We start from the raw sequence: 23,992 nt of genomic DNA, 5'->3' as shown, positions 1-23,992 counted from the left end.
TAGAATATAAATACAACTGATGTCTAGTAGTTGATGAGATGATTCTCTAAAAAGGTAATTGTCTAAATTATTATTCTACATCTCACCAAAATTTCTGTCAGCAGTAAAAAAAGCATAATCTCTAACCAGAAAGGTGAATGACCTCTATTGCAGCAGTTCCCTGCAGCCAACACTGAAATGATAAAGACTGACTGAAATCCTGATGAAAAACAATAACATGATAACTATATTGGGAAACAAATGTTTTATTTTAGCAATCACAAAAAGTAACAAAACAAAAATAAACTCTTAGTTACAATATACAACGTATTAGTCATTCATCGTAGAGAATCGTGGTTACTGTACCTACTCTACTGAAAAATACTGTACAGAACTCTGCTATAATAAATTTTACAGAAAAAAAAAAACAATTAGGAATTTTAACAGACTGTTTGAACATAATTCAGCTTAAAGTAACAGGTTTTCATAAATACTGAGACAGGTATCCTGAGTGACTCCTGAGATTGTGGAGAGGATCAGGTCTGTGGTGAAATATAACTACAACACTGTTGAATATTGACGGTTTCGTCCCGTGTGAGGTTGTACTTCATTCCTCATGTACTGTATGTGGCCATTATTTCAGTTGAAAAACAAGGGCATGATCTAAATGTGACGTCTGATGAATGATTGATTTCAGCCCCAGTGGAAGCTTAAGCTGTAGGCAATAAAGTAGATTATAAGGAAATGGGCCTGGTATGTCGGACATTTTTCATGTCAGAAGTTTTTGTTTGCGTCATACTATATATCACAATATAACTTTAGAGTGTAGGGTTTGTGATCTTGCCCAGCATGAGGATGGCATTAGAATCTCCCTCTATGACAGAAAAGAAGAAAGGTCGGTTGATGGACAGTTTCAGAGGGACGCCCGCTTCTTGTATCTTGTCCTGAGGTTCTGCTCCTTCCTCAGACATCTCAAACAACACCTTGTTGACCGCCTGAGAGGAGACAGGGAGATCTGTTAATGATGCACACATACACAGTGAGCGGCTTTTATTATTATGACAAACTGAACACGCATCTAGTTCACCTTATCTACAGTGAAGGGCTTGGTGTTGCTGAGTTTGCTGAACTCAGCCTGGGAGCCCAACAGTTTGGTCTCGACTTCTGGGTCCATGTTGGTCAGCAGGTCTCGCAGATCAGTCACAGAGGACATGGAGAACTTTGGCAGTGACAGCTCCAACAGACTGGGTGGGTGAGGGAGAAAGATTAAGTTTAAATTTCAAGACAAAAAGTATTTGAACTAAAATGGGAATTGTACCTGACTCTTTCTCTCCTAAAAATCCATAGCCTCATTTGCTTTACATTGATATGACAAGCCATTACTGACTGATGCACTGATAGACAGGAAGTAAGGTCTTTTAACCTGTAGCCAATAAAGTGGCACACACTGTATATCCAGGAATTGTTTCTACAGTCATGACAAAAAAAAAACCCAGAAGTGATGAGCATTGTTGAAACACAGTTTGAGTATCATCATTTAAAGACTAAATAATGTTCACCTTGAAAATCAGATACTTTTAGGTTTAATAACTTATGAAAAATAATCCAAGGTGTAAGTGTAATAACGGTAATTACACTTGTAGTCCCTTGCAATAAATGGTAACTATACAAAAGATGATGGAAAGAAAAATGGACGCACAACAGGCCCATAACATAACGTGACGCGTCAGAGGTAAAGATAACAAAAGATGCTTCAGCTTTCCAGTCCGTCAACTCATGAGGACAATAATAGTGAGAAGTGACACCAGGTCTGGATTTAGTGTTTTAAAAAATGGACAACACTCACCCTTCCTGGAGGCTTTGGTGCCAGCCAGATATGACTTCTGTGCGCAGCTTCGACTCTATGTCACGGAGGTTGGCCCCTTCATGAGGCAGGACCAGCAACATGTATGACCTTTTGCTCAGAGACAGCTTCACAACAGTGCACCGCCGCACCTTCAGCAAAACAAAACAAAGAAATATTGCAGATGAGTGAAGTCATTAAGATTTGAGGAAGCTCAAAAGGGAGGCTCATTTTTATATTACATACATTACATTTTTACACCTGAAGGTTTGCAATAAACAGAAATACACAAATGAGTCAACAAATCAGCATAAAAAAAAACACAATTATACTGAAATAAGATTTACCTTATCATTCAGGTAGTGGTACTGACCCGTGTGGGTCATCAGTGGGGCCATCACTGTGGTTGTTTGATCCACATGAAACTCCTGCATGGAGGTCTTCTCTGGTTGGAAGGCTGTCCTCCAGTTGCCTAAACAGACACAACCAAAGACCACAGTCAGGTACTGCTGCAGGGTGGGTGCAGTAGTTGACAGCACTTTGAACGCTTATATTTGTAGGGTTTCAGTTTGTTGTATCAGCACCTGGATCAATGCACAGAGCCAAATCTAAGTCTAAGTCTAATCTGAGTCTTTGAATTTCAGAATCAATTTATCAGAGACAAACCTTGAAAGTTGAAGGTAGAAATGAACAGAAGGTCACTGCTGGAGTTCAGACCTTGGAAGATGCTTTTCACCTTCTTGTCTGACGTCTTCTCCACAAAGTTGTTGACCAGTTGCTCAGCCTCCTGAGGTTTGGAGAAATCCACACTGCGGATGAACGATGCATCTGAGAAGTCCTGTGTGCCTTGAATAAAGTCCTGGGAGAGCTGAACATTCTGGCGAGTGAAGGCCCAGACCTGGGTAGTGATTTCATCTTTAGGTCCATCGTCCACCAGAGAGTTGATGCTCTGCAAGGTCTTGAGAACCTTGTGTCCATCCACTAAGGACACGCAGTCTTCTCGGTCATTGACACTGCTCAGGCCCAGAAGAAGCTGCAAGGATAGAAGAGGATTGGGAAAGATTTATTTTTCTTGAGTTAAAGTACCCACATAAATGATCAGGCCTATATCAATAATCCCTTTATTCAAAACAGTAAAGAATCAGCAGGGTCTCCTTCCCTAAAACTCTTTTGAGGAATGTCTCTAAAGTGAGAGCAAATCAAAAGCAAAGACCTGGAATGGGCGTGCTGTCTTCTTGGAGGCTCCCAGGTAGAAAGTCACGAGGGATCCGTAGGTGTTGACCGGAGAGAGGAGGGTGTTGGTGCTGTGCTGCTTGCTGCTGAGACCCTGGTACATCCTCAGGCCCAGAGAGTTCAACAACTCTGCCAGAACTGCCGTCCTCTCTGTAATGTTCTGCCTCTGTGCATCCAGTGTTGACTGGTCCCTGCTGTCTGGTGTCAGGACTTCAATATCAAGGGGCGTCACAGGAAGGGTCTCCAGGGGCTTGGACGTCTGGGTCTGCAGGGTCTCGCAGCTGACATTCTCAGCGGCAAAGAGACTGAAGGGGTGAACGTAGACGCGGTTGGCCTGACTTCCTGACAGACAGCAGCATAGTAGGAGGACTAGAAGAGGCGATCTCTGCATTTTACTTCTGTTGGTAGTCACCGTGAAATGATTCTTTCTGTGGAGGGTGACAGATATTTTTAGTTAAAGATGAATTACCTTAAGTATATCAAAACACAAGCTGCCTCCTGTGCACCTCTCAGTGAGCACTGAGCATTGGGTGGTCTGTGAATGCTACATGACTATTAGTGTGGCTTTCGTCTGAAATCTGGCTGAAACCGATTTTCCGTCTCTGACCGGATTGGCTGGCAGAACACTGGGCATAGAGCGGCATGTCAGTGATTGATTGATCACTCTTTGTGTGTCCTCTCCTGCTGGTCAGTGAATGAGAGCAGGCATTAACCTCTGCAACAGAGGTCGCATAGATAATGAAGACGCATCTATGTGCGTCTGTGTGCGCGCAATGTGGATATTGTTTATTGCTTATTTAGTTTAAAGATCCTTCACATTGGGGACACAAACTGAATGTGCTCAGGCAGTCATTAAACAAATTTACATGCTCACCATATATTAAGAAAAAAACTGTTCACTTTGGACACTGATTGGAAAATATGATACTATAATATGAAATATAATAGTTTATTAATATATAATAAGTTGCTAAATAAATTTCTACACACATATATATAAGTATATAATTAAAATAAAAATATACCGACAAGTTCATTAAAATATTTCACATTTTCTCAACTGTCCATTGTAATTTTGTTGCTGGTTCTCCTAATGAATACAGAGTAAACACTGTGTCAATACTGCAGTTGGTCATCTAAGTTAAGAACTGGCAACTTTCTCTCCTTTATGAACACTTTCTTTACATTAACCCAGATGTTTCTGAAGGAGAAGAACTTGGATAAGTGCTCTTATACAAAAATAGGACTTTATCCTTTGAGTTGAACGTGCAGAGATGTGGACTGATGGACTCTTGGAGGAGGTTAGCAAACATCGGATTAACCTCTATTTGGACATGTACCGCAGGACATGGCCATGGTTCCTGATCAATAAAACCAGTGCACTCAAATACACATACACAACCTGGTGTACTTGTTGACACAGGTTAAAAAAAAACATGGCTGATTCCTCATGAGAGACGTTTCTGTCAAGCTCCAGAATTTTGACAAAACTTATGCTATGATTGGATTCATAACAATATTGTATTCAAGTGGGATATCTGCAAAAAATAAGTTGTCGTATTTATTTTTATGAAGTAGATAACCCTCAAATTAGACTAAAACGTTTATGAGAGAGAGAGTTTTTGACATTCAGGACACTATTTTTTGGTTTTGAAGAATTTAATGGAATAGTCCCCCTCATTTCTCTAAACTCAAGCATTAGATTACATTCACTGTACTGCACAAAAGGCAATTACTGAGATTAAGTCAAAGTTTGCTCTTACCGTGTGTATCTGCTGTTCCTGCTGCTGAGCGAGGTGCTGAATGAGGTCCTGACTCCCCTGCTCCCTTACTTTAACCCAGCCAGCCGCCCAGGGTGCTCCCACTCTGGTTACTGATTAACCAAAGCAGCATTGAGTCAGGGGCTCTGCTGCCATGACTCACAGCCCGCTTTGTACTGACGAGCTGCTGCTATAGATAAATAGGTCTGACAGAGAGAAGAAAGAGACCACCCAATGTCCCTCTGCATGTTGACTTTAGGAGGATGATGCAAGCACATCCTGGAGGGGGTGAAAAGGAGAGCTCAGCTTCCACAAAGGGAGGAGTATCAGAGGGACAGCCATGCTTGTTTGTGTTGTTTGCCATCAGAGTGACTCACTGAAAAGTCACCACATTGTGGAGATGTTAATTACGCATGTTCTTTGTAATTTTTGCCTAACGGGGTCAAACAAGTATCAAGTAAACAAGTCTCAAACTTGGTCACTTAAATCTACACAAGAAAAAAAATTAAAAGAGAGAGAATCTAGAAATTACCAAACAGTCGTGTTTTCTCTTGAGTTTCACTTTCTGATGTAATCCATAAGAATCTTTATTCACTCCATGTCATAACTGCAAAGTAACTGTTAACTATGAATTCACACTAATGCTCATAATGCTTGAGAAATTCTGTGGACATCCCCCTGACTCATATTTTTAACTTAATGAGCCCCTAAAAAAAGCTTAGAGAGAACTTACAAAGTGTCTGAGAAATGCACATGTATAAAATAAAGCAATACTGTGTCATGACTTCATCTCTCTTTCATGTCACGGTCAGTCTGTTAAAAAGGATGTTACAGCTGAATCTAGAGGGATAACAAACCCAACAGGTCCTGGGAAGAGAGCAAACACCTTTCAAATGTTCCTAATAGGCAGGTAAATTCATTTATTAATATATTGAGGAAAATCCTCCACACACACCTGATTCAACAGGCCAGGGTACGCTAGACTGTCTCATCAAAAAGAGAAACATCATGTCATGTCAAGTGTTTTACAGCCCTGGTTTTATCTTCTATAAACATTGTTACTGTAATAACAGCTGATAACGGGAAGTTAGGAGTCTTCATGTAACGCTGACAGTGAGATGGATTGTTTTAAACATCTTCCGTTAACAATATAAACCCAAAAATGTAATATACAGTATCTGACTGATGATGACATTCTGAACAGTTAACCTCATACATCATTAATAGCTGAGCCACTGTAAATTTAAAACCACAAAAATATAATTATAAATAAGATATTTAATGTATTTTGAAGTTGAATAAATACATAATGATCCAACCAAGATTTTATTTACACTATGTACTACAATTCTTATTTGCCAACATGTGCTAATACAAAGATTTACAAGTATTTCCCTTCAGTGAATAAGAGTTTACAGCCATGCTAGCAGCTCAGTGAGGCTGGACTTTAAAAAAAAATACTGCTTTGAGCCAAATGCTAATATCAGCATGCGAACATGCTTACAACGACCATGTCAACATTATCATTCTTAGCAGGTATAATGAACAGGGCTGTGCCCAGGGGCCCCCCTAGGTATTACCTGCAAAATGTCACTGAAACAGGCACATACCAGCTACAAAGAGACAAAAATGATGACAAAAAACAATTATAAAAACGTATCTGTGCTCAGCAGCCCATTATTTCATGATCTGTCCATGAACCGAAGTATTGGACAAATGAAAAAATTTGACCTCATGGTGTGAAATGAAAAGTTAAGGGATCTCAAAAGTAATTGCAAATCATTCTGATGGGAACATGAATGTCCAGAATTTCATGGCAATCCATTTTATAGTTGCATAGATGTCTAAGTCACGTCATAGTGGTAGACTGATATTACCATCCCACAGGCCACTGCTAACTGAAAGCTAAAATTAGCTTTAAATATCTATATAATTTTGTCACTTGACTGATAGCTATAACTTTATTGCCAAGAAATGATGTTTTCTTAAGAATATGTAAATCTTCAGCTGCAAAAAAATAGTTTTGTTTTTTTGAGTAAAATAATTAATTCATCTGATTTACTGTATATGGTATGAATGTTTACAGGACAATTATAAGCTTTAACATACATGAAGGTGCATCATTATTATAGTATATATATTAGTGTGAAAATAAAAATGCAGACATGTTTGATGTTCATTTTATTTTACTGTAACAGGATGCAACTGATGCAGCAGGATTCATGTGCTGACAGTAGTCACTCACAACTTTTGCAGCAGATGTCAGTTACACATGAGATCATTATAGTGTATATTTTATTATCCACTCATTTGTAAGTTCCCAAAAGCAGCGTGAAGGTCCAGTGTGTGTCTTAAGCAAATATCTTAAAACACGCATCCTGAAATGTCAACAATATTTATGATAGTTAACCAAGTGTGTGTTTCTCATGCACGATTATTGAGTAATTTATCACTATCACATTTGATGACATCAGAAACTTAAAGGGTGCTATATCATAGTGGGCTGTTGGGTATATAAGCTGCCAAGTTCAGCATCTGAAGCAGTTTGGAAGATGAACGGATTCACAATGTGGACTCTGTTGGTTCTTTGCAGCGTGATCGCCACACATGGAGTGCAAGGTATTATGCACTAATTTCTTATTGTTGTGTTTTTCCTCTTTGGTTTTGAATTATTTTCTTTTTCGCTCACATCAGTATTACATTTGTGTTTTTAGGGCAGTAATGGGCAACATTAGACTGAGCTGTTGGAAAGATTCTGTGTCTATGTGTTTTTACATTTACTTTTTTTTTGGCTGTTGTTACCTTTGCTCTAACTGGGCTTTTAAGTGGCATTGATCTTTTGTTTTCTAATCCATAATCCATCAGGTGGTGATCGCTTCCAAACAACGGCGGTACCAGGTTCTCCAGGTACAAAACTAATTCTAAATTTTTAGTTTAGCTTTAATTGTCTAAAATACATACATCAAAAATGTTGTCTCCCTTGCCCTGTTTCCATGAGAATGGGTTGATGTGTTGTTGCTTTCAGGTGGATTTAGCCAACAGTTTCCATTTACTAAGAATATTGAAAGTGAAGTGATTATTAGGATAACTAACGTCCTGAGTTATATTTTCTTTTTCACTCACATCAGTATTACATTTGTGTTTTTAGGGCAGTAATGGGCAACATTAGACTGAGCATTGAGCTGTTGGAAAGATTCTGTGTCTATGTGTTTTTACATTTACTTTTTTTTTGGCTGTTGTTACCTTTGCTCTAACTGGGCTTTTAAGTGGCATTGATCTTTTGTTTTGTAATCCATAATCCATCAGGTGGTGATCGCTTCCAAACAACGGCGGTACCAGGTTCTCCAGGTACAAAACTAATTCTAAATTTTTAGTTTAGCTTTAATTGTCTAAAATACGTACATCAAAAATGTTGTCTCCCTTGCCCTGTTTCCATGAGAATGGGTTGATGTGTTGTTGCTTTCAGGTGGATTTAGCCAACAGTTTCCATTTACTAAGAATATTAAAAGTGAAGTGATTATTAGGATAACTAACGTCCTGAGTTATATTTTCTTTTTCGCTCACATCAGTATTACATTTGTGTTTTTAGGGCAGTAATGGGCAACATTAGACTGAGCTGTTGGGAAGATTCTGTGTCTGTGTTTTTACATTTACTTTTTTTTGGCTGTTGTTACCTTTGCTCTAACTGGGCTTTTAAGTGGCATTGATCTTTTGTTTTATAATCCATAATCCATCAGATGCTGATCACTTCCAAACAACGACGGTACCAGGTTCTCCAGGTACAAAACTAATTCTAAGTCTCCCTTGCCCTGTTTCTATCAGAATGGTTTGATGTGTTGTTGCTTTCAGGTGGTTTTAGCCAACAGTTTCCATTTACTAAGAATATTAAAAGTGAAGTGTTTATTAGGATAACTAACGTCCTGAGTTATCTGAGTCATCTGAGTCACAGAATGTGTTGATACTGTTGTGTTGTATCGCTCTGTTGCTCTACTTTTTTTTTCAGTTTCTGATGCAACATACGGACATTTTGGAACAAGTGATTCTGCAGCAGGTAAAATGAGTTCCAGCAAAGCACAATGTCAGCTCATGGTTGTGGGTTTTTGCTTTGCTCAGTTAAAACATTCATGTAAAAAGTTTAGTTTTGTCAGGAGAGATAACCACACAGATCAAAAGCAATTGGCATAAACACATTAAACACACAATAAGATTTTTTTGGACAAAATACCTTTGAGGAAGTCTTTGACGTGTAGATTAAGAAGAAGTAATTTGTGCATTTCCCAACCCATTGTAGTTCAATATACGATCTCAGCATTTTTTCTTTTATTCTCTGCACCGCACCATAACATTTACTTTGTTTCTTACTTGTAAGACTGTCAATCTTGTTGTCGGTTGTCATTTGTTATTTCTCTATTCTTTGCAAGTCTTTTTAGTTTTACATTTTCATAAACCTGTGTTTCTTCATCTGCAGCATGTGGTGGTTATCTGTATAGCACCAGTGGCACCTTTCACAGCCCCAACTATCCACACAATTACTATGACTATGCAGACTGTACTTGGTACATCAGACCAGGCAGACAAATTGTGCAGCTGGAGTTCTCTAATGTAAAGTAAGTGTATGTCCTGCGGTCACTAACTACTGGCGCTGTATTGTCTGTGGCTTTAATTTCAAATCCCTGCTCTTCTTTTGCTCTTGTGACAGCATTGAGAATCACCCAGAATGCAATTTTGATGTCATTTACGTCTATGATGGCTCCAGCACTGGAAGCAGGCTCCTGGGGAAGGTGTGTGGCTCAAACAACGCCATCTTCCGCTCCACCGGGTCTTATTTGACGGTGCGCTTCAGGAGTGATAGCAGTGGTGGATACTCAGGATTTCGTGCTTACTACAAAATTGTTGGTAAGTTGCTTTGGATGTGACCAAGATATTTTACACAGTGTGTCCCCATTCATTTCAGATTAACATTTCACATAAAACAACATATGATAATCTTATAAAATACAATACAATTGTTGAAGAGTAAGATTGGTTGGTGCCACTGTTTCAAGTCCACCAGTTTTTCACATGGTGTAATTTAAGTCACTGTTTGAGGCCCAAAGGCATAAAAGTGTACAAAGATTAGAGAAATAAAATATGAAAGCAAATGTGTGTAGCAGAAATTAGTTTTTCATTCTTTGCTGCCCCTACATTAATCATCTCATGACCCCAGTGATTTATACTGTGACCCTTTGGGGTCCAGTTACATTAGTAAAATGCTCTTTATGCATTAATGCATCAGTATTAACAATATATTGATAATGTATTCACCGTTTTTCTTAGCAGAATGGGTACCTGTCCTTTTAATACTTTAAGTACACTTTACCTCTGAGCTATTACTTTAGCAGGATAATGAATACAGGCCTTTTAACTGTAACTTTCACATTGTTGTACTGATACCTTTACTTTAATCTGGGTACTTCTTCCACCACCAGACCAGGCTGTAGCAATATGATGGTCTTTGCTGAGTAGAATAGGTGAAGTATCAAAAGGCTCATATATCAATCTAATCTCTCTGTCATACAGATTTCAGCTCAGCCACATCTGCACCAGTCACAGGTAATTTAATCTCTCCAAGTAAAAGTTCCATACATTTTTCACTGGAAGTTTCTCCTGTAAAAGTAATTGTTTTCCCCTAGCTCGGCCCTCGTGTCGTTACAACTGCGGTTCCAACATGGGAAACTGCTCCTGCTCAAGCTCTTGTCAATACTATGGCAACTGTTGTCATGACTACAGCTGTAAGTGTCCAGCAGTTCTCACGCTTCAACAGCCTCACTATCTCACCACTGTTTAAACCCTCATGTTTACTAGAAGAAGAGAGGAGGAGCTGAATAGGAGTGAAAATTGATAAATTGAAAAATGAATTAATTCACTACTGTAATTGTTGTCTTTCTCTCAGATTACTGCGGAGCTGGAATCACGACCGAAGGTATTTAACTATCTGAAAACTGTTTCAAGCAGCAGCTCAAAGGTCAAATGAATATTCTCTTAGAGAGTTGAAAATACTTTGGTTTGACTATATCATCCTGTGTCTCCCAGCTCAGCCCTCGTGTCGTTACAACTGCGGTTACAACATGGGAAGCTGCTCCTGCTCAAGCTCATGTCAACACTATGGCAACTGTTGCTATGACTACAACTGTAAGTTCCAAGTGTAAAAAATCAACAGCATTAGCAGCCCTCTCTTGCTGAAGGAATCTGTCTGTCAAATTCCAGTATACTGTGCTCAGAATGACACATAGCAGTAGCTGTATTATAAGTTATCATGCAGTAAGTTAATGACCTCATTTTTCTTTCTCTGTCATGTAGACTACTGCCCATCAACGAGCACTACAAGGAGGCCTGCCACCACAGGTATAAAAACCCTTCAAGCTTCAGCCAATTTAGCTTGGAGAACTTGATATGTAATGGTTCCTCAGTAGCTGTAACGTAATGTCAACGTCATCCTGTGTCTCCCAGCTGGGCCCTCGTGTCGTTACAACTGCGGTTACAACATGGGAAGCTGCTCCTGCTCAAGCTCTTGTGAATACTATGGCAACTGTTGCTATGACTACCACTGTAAGTGCCAAGTGTAACAAATCAACACGATTAACAGGCTTAGTATCCCTCTCTTGCTGAAGGAATCACTCAAATTCCTCAGGGCTCATACAAACATGGCATGATAATATGTTTTGTTCACAGTTGCAGAATAAACAGCAGGTGTATCATCATGTTTTTTTACACAGTAAGAAGAGGTTTAAAACATAATTACCACTTTATTCTCTTCTCTCTGTCATGTAGCTTACTGCCAGTCCACCATTTTCAGAATGTAATATTTAAGAATTAATGTTATATCAGGAGACTTCTATACAGATTATAATGTCAGTGAACTGAGTAAATTGCTGGAAGTCAAAATTTTTAGTATGACCCTCTTTATGAGTGGGTCCAGTTCATGTAACTGGACCCACTCATAAAGAGGGTCATAGTCAAAATTTTGTGATTTAGCACAGGATTTAAAAAATACTATTTTTATGTCTTTAATGATGTACTTCCTGTTGAAACAGGATGTTGGGGCAGAACATACGCTGATCGATCATTGTGAAATCTAAATCAAAGTGATATTAGTTAACGAGAAAAAAAAGAAAAATGCTATGATCTGATAGGAAAGGGACAGAATATTGGTTGAAGTTTTTCTTTACAGGATGAGGTAATCATCAAAGATTCACAGATTTGCAGAAATGTGAAGTGTCAATTTCACATCAGTTTCCAGTCCTGGAGGATATTCATATTGTTCATGTGAAAAGTGACAGAAGTAGTTGTGTAATAAAAAAAAAAAAGAGCTAGAGCGAGAAGTGCAAACCTTGGCTCCTTTCTCACTTCCCCACAGCTGACCAGTCACTGCGTAAAGTGGGTGTGAGTGACAGAATGTCACTTATAGAAATGGTCGCAATTCTGATGGAAACAACCATCCGACAAGCAGTTCTCACCCCCACTGACTGAAAATTACCCTGCAACTCAACAACATCGAAGTAGAGGTTCTTAATTTTTGTGCTAAAAGCCTCAGGAGCAGCATGTCTTCATTTAGCCTGCCTGTCTTTACAAAGGACCACACAGACCACAAATTGTTGATGCTGACCACACACGCCACTTACAAAACGTATCTAAAGTAAAAGGCTTCCTATCACAGTCAAATGCAGAAAAAAACTTGCCTACGCATTTATTTTAGACTACTGCAATGTCCTTCTTACTGTATTTAACACAACTGCTGATCGACTGGATAACAATATAGACATGGTTGGATGATATTTTTTTGTTCACAGTTGTTTGTTGATGTATATGAATGATTGTAATTGTTTCATTGTCTCTCTTTGCCATGTAGCTTACTGCTACTGGACCACTGAAAGTGCCACCTCAGGTATGACCAAGCCTCTAAACAGTCTGGAGTATGTGTGAGTAAAGCAGCATGTCATTTATTCTGCTGGCAGGAAAGAGTACTGAAATGTCTCTTCTATGTCTCCCAGCTCAGCCCTCATGTCGTTAAAACTGCGGCAATTACATGGGAAGCTGCATATAGTTTGCTGCAATGACACTTGTGCCATCTTGTCCACCTTTAGCAACACCCTGTGGAGGCTCTTTGTCTGGTTCTGGCACCTTCTCCAGCCCGAACCATCCCAACTACTACTACGACAACGCCTACTGTGTCTGGCAGCTCAGAGCTCCGTATGACCAAAGAATCTTCCTGGATTTCACGTTCCTGCAGTGAGTGAAGACTGGTTCTTTGGAGACCATTAGTATAAATAAGCGCCCTCAATATGTGAATTACACATGGAGAAATTACAGTATGTGATGACAGGAGTGACAGAGAATATTATCAACTTCCTGGAAAAAATACCAACAAAATATAGATTTAGGCTCTGAATGGATCATCATTAAAGAAACTGTATTTCGAGTTTTACTTCAGTAAGTGAATAATCTTAATAATCTATGGCTTTTATCATATTTTTTTAACCTAGATTGGAGAACTGCTGCAACTGTGACTACGTTTCAGTCTATGATGGACCATCTGTCGGTTCACGATATCTGGGCAAAGTGTGCAACAACAGTCTGAACACTTTCTACTCGACCTCCAACTACATGACTGTGCTCTTCAGAACTGATGGTTCTGTTGTCGGCCGAGGGTTCAAAGCTGAGTTCGCGAGCTCTTTGCCACCAAACTCAGGTAGAGATATGATATATATGATATTTAAAAGTGGGTATAAGACACTGAGTTCTTTCAACTTATGTGTTAAATGTCTCTTGCGGACTGAAATACATCCTGTGAAACAATCTATACTGTCTGCTTTGGCTTGTAAAACTGTCACGAGGGATATCTCAATTTGACTACAATTTTTTCACAGAAAGCGTGTGTTACAAAGAAGGGGTATGGAGTTTGAAAGATGTGAGCAATTACCAGGCAGGGAGGATCTAACCAAATGTTGCTGTTGGTTGCATTATGGGTAATGTGCAGTAGCTGCTCTGTGGGGCTGTACATAGGCACAGTGGAGCATTGTGCTAAATACAAACATTGTCAATGCTTTAGCATGTAATGTTTACCATGTTTACTTAATTTAGCTACAAACAAAATACAGCTGAAGCTGATGGGAATGTCATTAGGTTTGCTGTTATTTTGTCATGAACCAAAATATTCGACAAATTAAAACCTGAATGTGCTGTTAAATGATGGGATAATCCATCTGCCACATATGTGAACCTCATGGTAGTGCTAAAGCAAAAGTCAAGGGATCATCAATTCCAGTAGGCTTCATACTCTGGGGACCAAGAATGTTTCGCCAAAATTTCATGGCAATCCTATGAGTGCTTGTTGAAATATAAAAATTTGGACCAAAGTGATAGATCAACCAATGCTAGAGCAACACTTGGGTAAAAATGCAAGTATTGTGAAATGCTACACCGTCATCCTTAAAGTAATTCAGGCTGTTGTAAATATCATGTCTCCTCTGTCAGGTCGAGTGGACTGTTCCTCAGACAACATGAACATTGTGATTGAGAGGAGTTACCTGAACTCTCTCGGCTATGATGGCCACAGTCTGTACCTGGACGACCCATACTGCAGACCCCAGGTTTCCAGGTACCAGGTGGTCTTCAATTTCCCCATCAACACTTGCGGCACCGCTCGAAAGGTAGACAACTCATCACCTTCTGGAAAACATTCGCAATATGCAGTACTTTGTAATAATTCTCCCACAAATTACAGTGATGGTTAAGACATACAGTAAATGCAGATGTCAGTGGATTCTTGAGTGTGACTGTTTTCCACTATCTTCTACCATGAACAGTTTGAGAATGGCAAAGTTGTGTACACCAACGCTATCCGTGCCTACACCTCCAACTCCGGAGAGATCACACGCCAGACCCACCTCAAACTGAACGTGGGCTGCCGAATGGAGCAGGACTCAGTGTCCCAGATTATGTACCTTGTGGAACATCATGATAACAGTAGCATTGTAGGCACAGGCAGATTCAATACCAGCATGGCATTCTACACATCCAGCAGCTTCTACTACCAGGTGTGTTCAGGTAGTGGTAAAGGAATGACTGTTTATGCAGAAGATTCCTATTGTAAATACTTACACATGATGCTGATATTTTACACTCTCAGGTGACTCAAGTTCCATACAAGGTGACACTCAACCAGAACATGTACGTCCAAGTGGACCTGAGAAGGGGTGACAGCACCCTGGTCCTCTTTCTTGACACCTGTGTGACCTCACCATCGCCCCATGATTTCCAAAGCAGACCTTACTACCTGGTCCGTAACGGGTAAGATGAGTGTGTTGTCTTGCTTCACTGCTCCCCACAAGCAGTGTAGATAGAGCACCTAACCTGCACGGGCTTCCTGTGACTGTTTTTGAAATAAGAGCGGCTGGATTAGTGTAGTCAATGCTGAAACTTCTAGTGTGTCCCACCAAACACCAGTGGTGCAAAGTAATCAAGTACATTTGCTAAAGTATTATACTTAAGTACAATTTTGAGGTACTTGCACTTGTGTATTTCCATTTTCTGATACTTTATATTTCCTCTCCATTACATTTATTTTACAGCTATAGTTACTTGGTACTTTACAGGTATAAAATATTTCACAACAAAACACTTATAAGTGTATATAAGTGGCACTGTTAAAGATAAACCTGTGTTTCCCCAAACTGTATGGCTTGTGACTTATTAAGGAAATGGCAGCCGGGGCCTCTTGTAACATGTTTCAGACATCTACGATTTGTTAGCAATTTTATTTGCAGTATTGGAACTTTTACTGAAGTAAGGGATCTGAATAGTTTTCCACATACAAATGTTAATAAACAAAGTACAGGCCCTTGCTATTCTCTTAACATGATAATCCATGTCCCTTACATAGTCATAGTATGTGTATTGTCCAGTAACACTGTCTGTCTCACCTTCAGATGTCCTGTGGACAACACCTACTATGCCTACACCAGTGGCACCAATGCCTACGCCCGCTTCAGATTTAGGGCGTTCCAGTTCCTGCGAGCCACAGAGTCAGTGTATATCCAGTGCAAGGTCCTGATATGCCAGGCCTCTGACTACAATTCCCGCTGCCGCCGTGGCTGCAACAGACGTATGACCAGAGATGTGGGGTCAAAACATGACAGCCAAACTCTGGTCATGGGTCCCATCCAACTCAAAGGTCTGTAGCCATTCGTACCTGGTTTTGATGTCAATAGTGGATCAATTGAAAAAATCATATTAGGTTAGCAGGAAGAAAAATCATTGTGATCTCATGAGCTCAAAAAACATAACAATAAAAGACATTTCACTATTTCTCTTTGACAGAACTTGAGAAAAAGGAAGAAGGGACTGATAAGCAGGACATGAAGCAGGACATGGAACGGGACAAGAAGCAGGACAAGGATTAACTTATTGCAGATATTGCAGTGAGCTGCATCAATCTTTACAAATCTAAATCTCCTACCATTCTTTTCACTGTGACTTTATTATACTCACCATTTCTCTTTATCGCATTACCTGATTAAAAGCATCATCAAAAGACAATCTGTGTTTGTGTATTTCATTATGTTATACTCTTAATGTTTAATATTAACACCCCATAAAATTAATATCACTTTTGCTGAATACAGAGGTGGAGAAAATGAAAACAAAAGACAAGATGCAGCTCTGTTAGAAAACACTTTACTTATAAATTAGTTAGATTAATCCATCTCACAATAAAATGATTTGCCATCCCAGAGGGAGCGTGATCGCCAAAAGGCTTCAACATTCACCATTACCTATGAACCTACGACACACTGAGAGAACATAAGGCAGTCATTACTGGATGCCCCTATTATTGGTAAGCATGGTGACAAAACGGTGGTCCTATAAACGGTAACTATGTTCTCCACACATGTTGCTAAGCAACAGACAACAGTACTCAAGACAAAGAACAATCTTGCTAAAGTAGCAGTCTTCCTGCAAAACGATTTTGCTTTTTTGACACTGAACATCTATCCAACCACTCAGAATACAATACTCAGTAAATATTCAGAAAAGCACTGGGATCCATGTGATGAATGGGGGGATTGTGGTGTATTATCACAAAGGCTAAAATTTGGCATCCCCAGTGCTACGTGGCAATTCTGAAAAAGTGTTCACATGAGACACAAGACTTGGTGATTCTGTCCTAAACACGGAGATACTGGTTATCAAAGTGACTTCATACAATATCAAAAGATCAGAATGATATAGTTAAAAGGATATGCAAAACCCTTTTAAGAAAATGAGAGGAGTTACCATGATGCTGGTCAAGGAAGGGCACTGTGTGGAGGAACTTCAAAAACAACACGACTTCAATAAAATCTAGTTTAACATCTTAACTGGCTGACCATACAAAGTGCGGCCAGGTTTTACTGTAAATGCCACCCATATAGTACAGCTGGCATTGATTTCAAAGTTTCTTAGCAGCACTCATGGACCAGAATTTTGGCAAACAAAAAAAATCGTGGCTACCATAGAAAACTACAATGGCCCAACTTTTTTTTCTAAGGTTCTGGGCCTATCCATTACAGTAAGAAGAGAATAACTGTAATAATATTAATCTTCAAAGTAACAGTCCTCTTTATCTTGGACACACAAGAAAGTGACTATGTCAGGCACTGCAAATAAATAGTAGTAATGCACCAAGCACTGAAATAATTTCAACAAGGCTTAAGTAAGATCACTCGAGGCCAACAGTTTGACTCCTGTGTGAGTATCATTACAGAAATCTTTATAGCTCCAGGAGTGTTGAGAATTTATTTGGGTGACTCAGTCAGAATCGCCCTGCAACACACATTTGTTTTGTCTTTACAGTTTGTATTTTTCTAAAGGAACATGCTGCTAAGAGTGACAGCCAATTTGTTGACCCTCCCCCCTTTACTCTCTTAACAGGCACAGGTGAGCTATGGTCATGCTTTTTTCTTCCATGAGGTGATGTTATATTTAGGATTTTTTTTTTAGAGTCAATGGAGACATTACATCTAGCCACTGCATGTGTACATGGTTTCCTCAAAATATGTAGTCTGCCCTTAGCATTAGTTATATCACTTGAGAGGGATTGAAAAGCATCACCTCTGCGTTTTGACCATCATATTTCAAATCATGTATATGCAACATTACAGTTGACCATTTTCTATGGTATATTTTATAAGTTGCTTTTAGATTTGTGAATGAATTCCTTAAAAAAAAAAAAGAGAAACAAAGTTCAAGGAATCTTGTGAATTTGGTTACCTACTTCATTCAATAAGGTCAGTTAGTTTGGCTGAGTAGGGAAGTTGTCTTTATTTTTTAACAGCACATAATTGTGACTCCCTCAATCACCACAAATAAATTCTCAACCTGTTGAAAACACTGATCATCCCTTTATAATACACTTGAATGGGCACCTTTAATTATATAAAATGGAACCATCTGAATGTTGACATTTTCCTGTATAAGTACAACTTTTAAAGGCTAGGCTACATCAAGGCCAAGTAAAAGACCAATAAATAAAATTACTATGGAATTAATAAAAAGAAAGCTGTCCGTTAAAAGTTCATTCAAATTCATACTCAGTCATCCATTACTTGTGCTGCCCGCGGGCAAAGTGGCAGGCAAAGTCGTACTTGCTCTTGCACTTGTAGCCACAGATGTTGCACTGGAATGGGTTCTCGTACCCATGGCAGCCCATGTGGATGGTGTAGAGGATGTTGTCTGGGAAGTAGATGTCACAGTGCTGGCAGTGATGCAGCATGTGGGAGTCCTGGAGTGGGGCGGACAGGCCTGGAGCTGGTGTACTGGGTTGGCTGTTGGAGATACTAGGGGTACTGGTGCGCCCACTGTGCTCACTGCAGGGTCCCCCTCCAGGGCTGCAATTGCTGTGGGGAGGAGCCCGGGGCTCTGGGGTGATTGGGGAGGAGGAGGAGGCATGGGCCATGCTGGCTGTGACAGCCACAGGAGCTGTGGCGGGGTGGGGCTGCTGGATGAGGAAGGGCTTCTCATCTACGATAGATTCTGCTCCTGGAGACATGGGAGGTTGAGTCTGACCCTGGGACTCTGAAGGGAGGCTGGCCAACTGGCCTGCCAGGGTGGAAAGCTGGTTCAGGGGGTTGTCCATGACCATATCATGGTGATGGTGATTTTGATTTGTGGAGAGCCCGTCCTCGACTGCTCGATTCTGATTATCATAGGTCTCCTGACGTAAGTGGGGCAGCTCATGAGAGAAGTCATTCACATTGTCAGCCTTGTGCACCACCATAGAAGGGGGGCTGAAGTTGATGAGGAGCCGGCGGCCATAGCCCAGTGAGCTGGCCTTCTTCTGTAAAACACTCAGCATCTTCTTGTGGGAAAGTGAGCGAGCACCTTTCATTGGCAGGAGTTTGTGACGTCTGCGGCGATGGTGCGACAAGTTGCTACGATCACTGCAGCGGAAGGAGCACAGCTCACACTTGTAAGGCTTCTCGCCTGTGTGTGATCGCATGTGGGCCTCCAGGTGGCGCTCGTAGGCCGAAGCAAATGGGCAAAGGTGGCAGCGGTGCGGCTTCTCTCCTGTTTAATTGGAAAAACAGGATCAATAATAAAACTTTGTGAGCGTTATCCCCTGAAAATTAACTATTAACACTTACCTGTGTGAATTCGGATGTGCTCAATAAGTCGTGCTGTGCCTCTGGTGGCATAGTTGCAGTAGCGGCACTTGAGCTTGCCGTCATATGTCCTCTCAAAACCATCCACAAGGATCCCTGAGCTGTCCTCAAGTGACATGTCCACTGCGGGGTGGTCCAGTCCATTTTGACTGCAGTCTGCATACAGGAACATTAGCAGCACTTATAATTTATACAAGAAAACACCAAAATGATACCATACCATACAAGCACTGATTATACTTTACTACGGTATATAGGGAAACAAGTGATTTGGCAGTAATGTCTTATTTTCATGAATACCATAGCTGCCTTTAATTCATTTAGCTGGCATTCAAGTTGTAACAACATGTAGTCCAACTCTTATGTTAACTGCATATTATAGGTGGCACTATGAAATATAAACGGGACAGTAGTTCAGAAATTGTTATCAAAACAACAGCCAATGATTTAACAAGCTGATTTATCACAGATTTATTGAAGGATCAAGTGGAAAACAATGACCATGTCCGATTACTCCAGCAGTAAGTGATAACATTCATTAAACTACATCTGATATCAGATAATGCCTATAGGGACATCTGTCAGCGGGTTGCCTAAAAATTAACTGAACAAAACTGCACTAAACCCACGCATAAAAAAATGCTGAATTTACATATAAGGGCTATAAACAGAGGTTAAATGACACTAGCAGTAACACAGTTACTTTACCTGCTGGCAGCTCGTCCGCCTCCTTGACGCCGCTGACAGAGCCTGATATCATGTTGACATGTTGAGTCTGCTGGCTCAGATACTCCTGGAAATCCTTCACAAAGTCCAGCGTGTCCGGCTTTTCCTCACCCATTGAAAGAAAGCGATGCAAATGTCCAACACTAAAAAGACGTGTTACGTGTTTTACTGTGGCGATCACAATTATGAATCTGCATGAAGTCAGGGAATTAAAATGTCATGAAAACACATATGCAACCAACCACATTTAAAAAAAAGTCTAAGTATCCGTGTCGTTAACGTAGCTAGCTGATTTCCAAAGTTACACACCTACCTCTTCGAAGATAAGTCGTCGGTTAAATGTAAACAGTTTTGTTTGCTCGCTTGGAAAAGCTGTTTAGTAGCTATCCAGACACAAACAATGGGGTAATCCTGAAAACCAGTAACTGTCAAGCAGGAAATCGGCGCGATCCGATTAAAGCTCGGTCGCTCCTACACACCGCTCCTCATCACCGTCATGTTGTTACCAAAGCTACGTACGCTGCGTTAGCTGCACAGCTAACGTTAGCTTAACTCGGAGATAGCATCTTTGTCAACAGCTACGCCGGTATCTGCTCAACACGGTCATCACTTACATAGTCCGTACGAGTGTCCGTAAACCCCACAAGTCTAATACTAGTTTTAAAATATCCGTTCCGTCGACACAATCGATACAATTCACAAAGAAAGACAACCTGCGAAATCAAAACAATAAACCAGTTTGAGGGGTCAAAGTTCAATATCTGTGCACCGGTGAAAACCGTCCCGCCAAAAAACCAATATAGCCCGCCAAGAAAGGTTCCCTTCACCTCCACTAATGCCACAGCTTTGGTAAAAAGACAAAGTTATACAGTTGTCCACATTGTATGCATTCAGCGAAAACGCAATACAACATTTTTAAACAACAATATGAATCGACGCACCTCTTTTGTATTTTCTGTGCCTGAAGACCAAAAATGTTTTGTACAGACGACGAGGCCTAAAACATGCCGCAGAGGAATGGGTAAGATACAATTTAACACAAATAATGTATTATTTACAAATTCTGAAACTCCAGTTAATGGCCTGAGGTTACACGTCGGATGTTGATTTAAATGTATGTTAATGTTTTCAAAATAACTGTGAAGCAAACAAACTTTTTAGCTAGTTCACCTAACTAGCTAAAAAGCGCATTCGACAGAGGAGAACGCCGTCGAAGGGATTTAACTATGTGGCTTTCTGATGAAACATGGAACTTTTTTCTGGTTTAGCGTCAGCATTAATATTAAGACAACAAACAAACTTGTGCACATTTTTAGACTGGCACAACTCTTAAGATGATGTCTTATTATGGAGTTGTTTAGTGTCAACATTTCACGTCAAATATAGGCTCATACATGAAGGAACTTGTTTTCTAAAACAATTTTTAGATAATATCTTTTATGTTAGTGATTCAAAGATGAAATTGTCATTAATAATTTGTCAACGTTGTATCAATATTGAAACTTACCTTCAACAATGCACTTTGTCATCAAAGACAATGGCTTTTTTTTCTTTTTTTTTCTTTTTTACAGACAGTTTGAATTAGAAACACAGATGTCTTGCCACCAGCTAATGAAGTTAACTGATAGCATTGTCCCTGACATGACACACTTTCAGATGTACAGCTTGCAATTATGCGCAAGTGGCAAATGAGGCACAACAATTGCATTACTTTCAAAAGCTATTGACTCATCCATGTTTTATCACAATCAATAATTTACCAGTAAGGGCTTGGTGAAGATCACATTGCCCCATTTGTGTCAAAGTTGTAGGAAAACCACTGAGGAGAAGATGATAAACGACTAAGTTGAGTGAGGCTGCTGTATCCTCTTACCGCATTACAACTGCTACTGTCAGAGCAATAGTATTACAGCAGTAATGTAAACCTGCTGCCAGAGAACACTTTACTCTGTAACAAGAGTCATTCATTTGATGTTGACAATTTATATACCTATCTGTGCTATGTCCTGTGGAGAAGCTATAGCGTGTGTGTGATCTGTTTGTGTGTCTCTTCAGGGAATGTTAACATGCTATTTTACGTTTTTTCATAGATCAGATTGGATCTGCATGTACACCTGCTGTTGCCTGTCCACATATGAGTGCAGTTCAGCATCCGGACACTAGATGGCGCACATGTCTCAGTGATGGTACAGGTACTTCCCATTTTACCACACACTGTTTTGAGACTCAAGGACTCCACATGACACAGGATACCAAGGTAAGACATGCAGGCTGGTACAAGTTCTAACCTCGCAGGAAAAGGTTTGACTCATCAAGATTAGACATGTCATTGCTATCACTGTGCAGACACAGAAAGCTCAGTCTACAGTAAGCTAGCGAGTCCTGTCTGTGTCAGCTGCCAGTCCTGTGGGACAGCATGTAGAGCACCCACAGAAGACGTGACAGTCAACCTCATCAGTTGAACCGTGACCGCCGGAGCAGCCAATTACATCACCTTCTAACAGCCTGTCCACACTAATGTTATTTTATTGCAATTTAATTATGCTCAGGTTTCCACCGAGGCCAGATCCTTTTGAATAATTTACACACAGCCACAATGATTTGTCGTCACGAAAAGACAAACTACACACGTCTTGGTGCTCTCATTTGTTTCAATTGTTTGTTTTTTTTTTATTCATATCGTATAAATCTTTGAAACAATAATCTCACGTTGTATTTACTACTAAGCATCTCCTGCAGTTAGAGCCAACATAGCTGCTGGTTTGAAGGACAGATTTATTAAGCCTAAAAATACTTAAGGGGAAGAATTGGTCATCCTTAATTTTGCATTAATGACATGTCCACTGCACGATATATTAAGCTGTTCTGTTAAAGGGCAGTGAGCATGTATTAATGAGACTGAGTGCAGGTAATACTCAAATAGGGCTTAGTGTGGGTGGTATTTACATCCAATAATACTGTGGTCACACTGTTGGAAACTTTTTGTTGAAAAACTGCTTTGGATGTTAAATGGCTTACCTTCAGCCATACAATTACATAATATCTACTCTAACATAAATCAAACATGGTAATCCAACATTTGTGTCTATTTTGATAGAATGACTCAATAACTCATATACTTAACATTTTGTATAGATCTGACTTGAACTCAAAACCTTTATGAGACCAATCTAAATTATATGAGCGAGCGTTTGAATATACACACTGCCACATGTAGAATGGGCTCTGGGACAACACCTGTCTTTGAGAAGGTTGCAGTGTTATCCACTTGCTCTGATTCACATTTAAAAGGCCTGAATGAAAAGGTTCCCTTCTCCTCTTAACTGCTTGATTTACAGGCTGTTTGTGGTTTAACGCCACACAAGACAATTCATTTGCTCCTCCTTTCCAAGAAAGAAATTGGAATTTAATTTAGAAAAAGGTCTTAAGCAGTTTTTTAAGAGTTGGTGTCATTTGTTGGGCTGCATTAGAGATTACCCTCCTGGAAAAGCTTTTTAATCCTAGACAAGTGCAGCCATAGTAACGGTAGACGGGAGCCTCTTGGATGCAGAAAGGTGAAGAGGGACTTTGACGAGATTTATTCTTCTTCTACTGCGACTGTTTCTTTCTTGAGGTCTCCCGCTCCACGTGGAGCATTTGAAAAAGAACTGAGAGGAGGGGGATAGGAAAAAGGAGGTATATATTAAGCTTTTCTTTCCTCTCACCACTTAATTTCCTTGCAGGCGCGCCTTGCGCCGTTGTAATGAATGTAATTGCTGCCTTTGATGAGA

General features: G+C 40.0%; 3 protein-coding genes across 5 annotated transcripts; 1 reads left to right on the top strand and 2 right to left on the bottom strand.

The window, feature by feature from the left end:
- Nucleotides 1-225: 225 nt before the first annotated feature.
- On the bottom strand, nt 226-4,925 carry agt (angiotensinogen). The gene is made up of 7 exons (XM_022763671.1): nt 4,819-4,925; nt 3,036-3,483; nt 2,489-2,855; nt 2,170-2,294; nt 1,826-1,974; nt 1,067-1,223; nt 226-974 (listed from the first exon to the last, which is right to left on the bottom strand). The coding sequence occupies exons 2-7, from the start codon at nt 3,444-3,446 to the stop codon at nt 798-800; spliced, it is 1,386 nt and encodes a 461-aa protein (XP_022619392.1). The 5' UTR covers nt 3,447-3,483; nt 4,819-4,925; the 3' UTR covers nt 226-797.
- A 2,457-nt stretch (nt 4,926-7,382) lies between these two features.
- On the top strand, nt 7,383-16,382 carry LOC111235169 (deleted in malignant brain tumors 1 protein-like). Its single transcript, XM_022763505.1, has 20 exons — nt 7,383-7,434; nt 8,122-8,163; nt 8,553-8,594; nt 8,819-8,866; nt 9,284-9,422; nt 9,515-9,711; nt 10,375-10,407; nt 10,488-10,586; nt 10,748-10,777; nt 10,888-10,986; nt 11,155-11,199; nt 11,305-11,403; nt 12,704-12,739; nt 12,939-13,083; nt 13,338-13,543; nt 14,329-14,504; nt 14,661-14,891; nt 14,984-15,144; nt 15,783-16,027; nt 16,174-16,382. The coding sequence occupies exons 1-20, from the start codon at nt 7,383-7,385 to the stop codon at nt 16,254-16,256; spliced, it is 2,208 nt and encodes a 735-aa protein (XP_022619226.1). The 3' UTR covers nt 16,257-16,382.
- A 132-nt stretch (nt 16,383-16,514) lies between these two features.
- On the bottom strand, nt 16,515-20,980 carry LOC111235323 (zinc finger protein Pegasus-like). 3 transcript variants are annotated; one of them, XM_022763743.1, is made up of 4 exons: nt 20,536-20,980; nt 20,205-20,413; nt 19,479-19,652; nt 16,515-19,401 (listed from the first exon to the last, which is right to left on the bottom strand). In XM_022763743.1, exons 2-4 carry the CDS (start codon nt 20,335-20,337, stop codon nt 18,437-18,439), a joined length of 1,272 nt encoding a protein of 423 aa, XP_022619464.1. In that variant the 5' UTR covers nt 20,338-20,413; nt 20,536-20,980; the 3' UTR covers nt 16,515-18,436. The 3 variants fall into 3 exon arrangements, with proteins under 3 accessions (XP_022619464.1, XP_022619465.1, XP_022619466.1); XM_022763744.1 differs by having other exon boundaries at nt 20,205-20,365; XM_022763745.1 differs by having other exon boundaries at nt 20,205-20,365; nt 20,837-20,980.
- Between the last annotated feature and the right edge of the window lie 3,012 nt (nt 20,981-23,992).

The sequence above is a fragment of the Seriola dumerili genome, unplaced genomic scaffold (genome assembly GCF_002260705.1).
Source record: "Seriola dumerili isolate Sdu_G_001 unplaced genomic scaffold, Sdu_1.0 BDQW01000478.1, whole genome shotgun sequence".
In the NCBI taxonomy this organism is placed as follows: domain Eukaryota; kingdom Metazoa; phylum Chordata; class Actinopteri; order Carangiformes; family Carangidae; genus Seriola; species Seriola dumerili.
The sequence above is the reverse complement of the archived record's forward strand: the minus strand, read 5'-3'. Positions and strand labels throughout refer to the sequence as shown.